Here is a 6,000-nt window from a genome sequence, read left to right as displayed (position 1 = left end):
CCAAGTGATTCAATAGATTGAAATAAAAATCTTGATGATTCACCAGCTCTGAAGGACGCATGTGCCAAAGGCCAAGTCTACAGCAGAGCACCTTGACAAAAGACCTACTTTCAAATTCCCTCTCCTCCAGCTCTTCCCTGCAGCCACCAGGGCCTGAGGCCACCCATGTCCCACAGGTCACCATGCCCATTTGTGGCAAGTTCACTAGAGCCGTGACTCAAGCATATTTTATTTAACAGTCTGAGCAAAACGACTGACAGTAACACCCTCGGGAGCCTCCCGAGCTGCAAGTGAAACGCGAGGCCACAGTGTTTCCTGCCAAGGGATGGACGAGGGCTGCAGAAAGGCACAAGAACACCTGGGGCAAGGCACCCCTGGGATCCGCCGTGCCCACTGACACGCAATGTCACGGAAGCTCTCCAGGAGCTGGCAGGGCCGGGGGACGTCGGGTGTGTGACCGACCAGCGGGCGCGGAGCAGAGCAGGGACACTGCTCCAGCGAAACCCCGTTCCTCCGGGCGTCCGCAGAGAGCAGAACGCACCGGGCACAGCCCAAGGGGAGCGCCCAGAAGACACGGGCGACGGCGCCGCTCCCCGGACTGAGGCTGCGGGGCGGAGCGTGCGCAGTGGCCGCTTCCCCCCTTCCGGCACTTGCGGCAGCGGGAGCTCTGCGGAGGAGGCGCGGTAAAATGGCGGCTGCCGCGCCCGCCGTCTGCTGGCTCAGCGCCGCCGCAGCCCTGCTCCTGGGGTGCTGCGGCACAGCGCTCGCCAGCGGCATCCAGGTACGAAGGCTGGCGGGAGCGGCTGGCGGGAGCGAGAGAGATAGAGACAGAGAGCGGGCAGCGCTGGGCCGTGGCGCAGGCTCTGCGTGCTGCTGGTTCTCCCATCCCCTCCCCTCCGCAGCCAGAGCCCGCCCCGCTGCCGCTTTCGGGGCCGCGCCGGGGAATCTGCCCCGAATAGCGCCCTGGGAGCGTCTCCGTTGGCTCCGGCAGCCGCTGTCCCTCTGCGGCGTTACCGGCGGAGGGGCGGCTGCTGCCCCGCACCGCTGTCCCTGGGCGGGTCCTCCCCTGGCCCCGCCTGGCTCTGCCCCCGGGCGTGGGTGCGGCTGCGGCAGGTGGGGCTTCACAGCCTGCGCTGCTGCCCGCCCCGGGAAGCGGGGGGTTCCTCAGGAACCTGGGACTTCCTTACACTGTAAAAACAAGGCCGTCTTCTAATACGCTTATAGGTTTCTCACACGCGATTTCTCTTGGCTGTGCAATGTAACTTTCAGTAGTCGGTGTTTATGCTCCTATCGCGGACGTCTGCTGGCTAAGTTAGGTGTGGATATTTTCTTTTAGAAACCAAGGTGGGTGCTGGGCGCTTTCACGGGCAGTGATAGTGCTGGGGCTCACCTGGGGCTCGGTTGTCGCCTGCCCATCTCGGCAGGTGTGAGGCATTTGCACACAGAAGGAGCCAATGTTTTTGTTCGAGTAGGAGTAATTTCATATATCGGTAATTATGCTTTTTGCACAGTGCCCACACAGCATCTGGAGTGTTGTTTGCATTTGAAGTCTATTATCAAATAGTTGCACTTGGAATTAGTTGCAAATAGGAATATTTTTAGAGTCTTTGGATTACTGATTAACCCGCAAATTGCTACTGGAAGTTTGTTATGCTTTACATACATTTTAACAATCACTGTTTCTGTTAGTGTGTTACTGTTTCTGTTACTGGTACCGCAGGGATCCAGTAGCCCTCAGAGAATTTAAGAGTCGGTGCATCTGGGTTCTTGTCCTGTGACAGACTTGTCACACCTCTGGGAAGTCTTATCCTTTTTCTGTGTCCTGGTTTAGGCTATCTGTTAAAGAAGAAGGACTCTCTCCTTTGCAAAGCACAGTGGGAACTAAAGATAACAGTTGTCATAACCACCTTGGATTTAAAATGGATTAAAATTGCAGATTCACTTATCTGCTTTTGAAAAGATGAGAAGAGCAATGAATATAGAAATTAATCCAAGAAATTAATCCCTTTTCTCATTAAGGAAGAAACTGTAGGTCAATAAATCATTTTATTTTGTTCTTGGAATGTCCTTTGGAATAGAGATGTGTGGGCTTTTTGTTTTAACTAAGCTGACAGTGACTAATAGTTCTTTGTTATTTAGCAAGTTTCAGAGAAAGATTTAGAGCAATTAACTTGCACAAAATGTACAAATGCACAAAAAGAGGAAGATACCTCTTTTGAAGCTTTTGTAAGGTTTAATCGTTGTAAAGGTGTGGTAAATATTCTTTGAGCACTGTTTTATGGAAACAACAAAAATATGAGCAGTCACTTCGTTCTTATTGCTGAAAAACATCTCGTATTTTCTCCATATTTCAGGATCAAACAGAACAGTTCTTTAGAAGTGGACATACCAATAACTGGGCTGTTTTGGTAAGTGTAATCCAGGTTGTTTTCTTCCAATAAAGCTGACACTTTTTCATCATAATTGCAACTGTCACTCAAGAACTCTGTTCATTTGGAAGAAATGGAAAGATAAAGACTTGAAAATGAATAAATTTGAAATTGTGCCTGCAAATTTATTACACTATGATAAAATCATTTCGTCACTGTAACTGCATTTAAACACTCAAAACATCTAACTACATGGCAAGATTCATAAAACAAAAGTTCTGAAAGCGTTAAGAAAAATGACCATTCTGCATATTGAACAAAAATATAACTGGTATCACAGAGGTATATCTCTCTGACAAGAAAGGTACAGTTAATTTCTGATTTTTGTTTTTACTCGCTTTGTTAACTTGTGATAACAGGCTTACAATAAAATAAATATAGGCAACATAACGTTTATCTCAACTGTTATTATCCTAGTTTGTTTGTTTGTTTTTTTCTTTGCTATTAATCTTTTATTAGCTTTGAGTCATGGTACACAATTGGTTCTTAATCACAGTTCAGGTCTTAGTGACTAATTTGTTTCAGAACACTATTGTAATTGCTCAGTAAAAGCTGTTTGTTTTCCAGATACTAAGACACAGCAATATAAGAGGAAAGTTAACAGTAATTAATTGAATTAGAAGGAATAATTTCTGTATTCTGCAATATACAAACCTGAAAATATTAAAACATCAAACTTGAATACTATTAATATATAGGTGCTTTTATTGGTACCCTTAAAAACACACAAAGAAAGTGGGAATAAGGCCCAAAGAGGACTTCTTGTCCTGAACAGATTGTCTGCTGGTTATATTTTTTCAGGAGAAACTTCAACTCCTTTGAGGTTTTTGAGAATTTGTAATCAGATTTTGGTTAGAGCTCACTTGGCTCTTCATTTATTATGTTTGACTGCTTAAATGGAAATGTCCTCCATTCATTTTCCCTTGTGTGTGGCTTCTACATGAATTCACTTATGCCTTTGTGCAAGAATGCTCCCAGAATGGGTTTGCTGTTGAGATGAGAGCTCTTCCTTTGATTTTTTTTCTTCCATTGATATGGAGAAAGCAAATGAAAAAAAATTTAGCTTATCAACTTACTATTGCTGAATTACTCCCTAAAGTGTCACTTTCTATATTTGCCTGGGTTTTATAACATTATTTTAATCAGTGGGTATGCTAAGAATAGTTTTTGAAAAACAAACAAACAAGCAAGCAAACCAAAAAACTTTTACTTTCAGTATTTGTTGCTTTGGTACATCAATGATTTGTGTAAGTTCTATCACAAGTTTCTTGGAGTTATCATTTTTGTTCTGATATGTTACTAGTTTGTAGATAGTTTTCCTGTTAAATCTTCTGAAGCAGTGTGCCAGACCAGTTTGTATCTTTTACACTGACATGTTTTTGGGTTTTTTTTCCCCTCAAAAAATTCAAGGTGTGTACATCTCGATTCTGGTTTAATTATCGTCACGTGGCAAATACTCTTTCAGTATACAGAAGTGTCAAGAGACTTGGCATTCCTGACAGGTGAGGGAAACTTGGTGAATACCATTCCTTGCAAGTATGCTGGTAACATTCTCTTGTTGTCTCAGGCATTAAAAAAAAATTAAAAAATCTTCTTTTCAGTTTAACTGGTTAAAAGTAAAAAGGAAAGAAGGATGCAATCACATCAGTTTGTTGAAAAGTGTGGCAATATTGTTCAAAATAAAAAGCAACAAATTATATAATAAAACTTCCTGTTGTAATAGTCTGGTTAGATTAAAAACATCAGGAGCTGTCTGGTCACTAAAATGTACTACTTAGTAAATTGCTGCAATAATGTGAAAATTGATAAATGTATTCAGCAGTGACAATACTAATCTGGGATACAGTTTTTGCTGTACTTTTCCTTTCAGTGTTGAGATGTTGGCACCCCTAACTGTACTAAATGTGAGACTTAGACATCTGAAACTACACTGATACTCCCTAGACTAAAGGCCCTGAGTAAGGCAGTTCCTACATATTGAAGGTCACCTTGAAATGTCATTTTTGGATAATGTTTTTATAGAAACCAAAAGATTTTGTCCATCTAGCAACAGCACAATGGTTAAAATACTGTCCCTTCTTTGGCACCAGTATTCAGAAGGTGGTCAAACTGTTCTGAACTGTCCTACTTGAAGTTCTAGGTGAATTGGCACAGTTACTTCTGACTGTTTTTATAATGTGGTTTTTTCTAAAATTTTTTCTAGTCTGCCAGCCTAGGTTGGGGGAAGACTGTATGGTAAAGTTGCTCGTGTCAGCTACTCTTGTACTCATCTTTGCCCTAACTTAATCCTATAGATCAGTGACAGCTAGCTGTGTCTACATGTGTGGTATCTTTATAATAGAGAGGATTTACATAAGGAAATAGAGTACAACTAAACTAAGCTTCACTTGCAATTCCAGGAATTTTCTTAATGGTCTACGTTATTGTTGTAATCATGGGACAATCTTGTAGTTTCCATTTGACTGTTATGTAAAAGTAGATTGCCTGAAATATTTTTGTCTGGTTTTCTCTAGTCACATTGTCCTGATGTTAGCAGATGATATGGCGTGTAATCCCAGGAATCCCAAACCAGCTACTGTGTTTAGTCATAAAAACATGGAGCTAAATGTCTATGGAGATGATGTGGAAGTGGATTACAGAAGCTATGAGGTGACTGCACTTTAAATTATTGGGTCTTTGTTTTCAGTGTTGATTTATGCATCTATGTAGTCTGAGGAAGCCTTTCTAATGACATTACTGGGTTTGGGCTGGGCTTTTATTGGTAACTGACAATGTTTAAAACACATAACTCTTCTCCCTTTGATTCTGTGTTTTGTATTTGAAATTAATATACTAGAAACATGTCGTGTATTGGCTATTTGAAAGACTCTCCACTGTTAAAAGAATATATAGAACTCCTTGTATGTGCTAGGAATACACACTTTACTGAAATTTTTCTCCTTTGTAAATGGCTGGTCAGTGTCTCATCTTGCAAGTGCTTAACACCACTATGAAACTTGGGGCATGCAAGTGGAATATTTATTTCTAATTTCTAATTAGATTTCTAATCCTGAGTAGATGCCTTTATTGAAACAAAAGCCATAAACCAATTACTACTATAATTACTATGTAGAAGTCTGCATTCTATCACAAAATTTCTGTGTAATTTTTCTTCTAACAGACAATGCTTTTAATTGTTGATCTTAATTTGGATATCGACTGTGTGGTTTAATAGTTCTGTGTAATCATCACTAAAGATTTATAGGAGCATATTTAAGTAGATAGTAGATGTTATATTTCTCTGAATCTTTCTATAAAGAAGTGATGATACAACACTGAAATAGAGAGATGGGGTTTTTTGGTAACTTTTTTTCCTGGATGGATTTGTTGTTTGCATTTGAACTTCCTGTTCTGCATTTTATAGGATGTTTTACAATCACCATGCAGATGGGTTTTACCTGATCACTCAAAGACTTCCATAGCCAAAATTGATCTTGTTTTTCCTTTCCTGACTTGCAGAGGGAATTTAAAACTTCTGTTTTCCCCTGGTATCACACACTGAAGTTGAAGCATTTTCTGAGTACGTGAGCAG

General features: G+C 41.4%; 1 protein-coding gene across 1 annotated transcript in view; it reads left to right on the top strand.

The window, feature by feature from the left end:
• The first annotated feature begins 624 nt into the window (after positions 1-624).
• The window catches only part of PIGK (phosphatidylinositol glycan anchor biosynthesis class K), a 63,792-nt gene continuing 58,416 nt past the window's right edge, over positions 625-6,000 (top strand). The window contains exons 1-4 of the mRNA XM_071750437.1: positions 625-781; positions 2,355-2,408; positions 3,840-3,931; positions 4,943-5,078. Coding sequence (XP_071606538.1) covers positions 689-781; positions 2,355-2,408; positions 3,840-3,931; positions 4,943-5,078 — 375 coding nt within the window. The 5' untranslated portion in view covers positions 625-688. The remainder of the gene's footprint in view (positions 782-2,354; positions 2,409-3,839; positions 3,932-4,942; positions 5,079-6,000) is intronic.

The sequence above is a fragment of the Heliangelus exortis genome, chromosome 8 (genome assembly GCF_036169615.1).
Source record: "Heliangelus exortis chromosome 8, bHelExo1.hap1, whole genome shotgun sequence".
In the NCBI taxonomy this organism is placed as follows: Eukaryota; Metazoa; Chordata; class Aves; order Apodiformes; family Trochilidae; genus Heliangelus; species Heliangelus exortis.
This window is presented reverse-complemented; position numbering and strand designations above follow the sequence as displayed.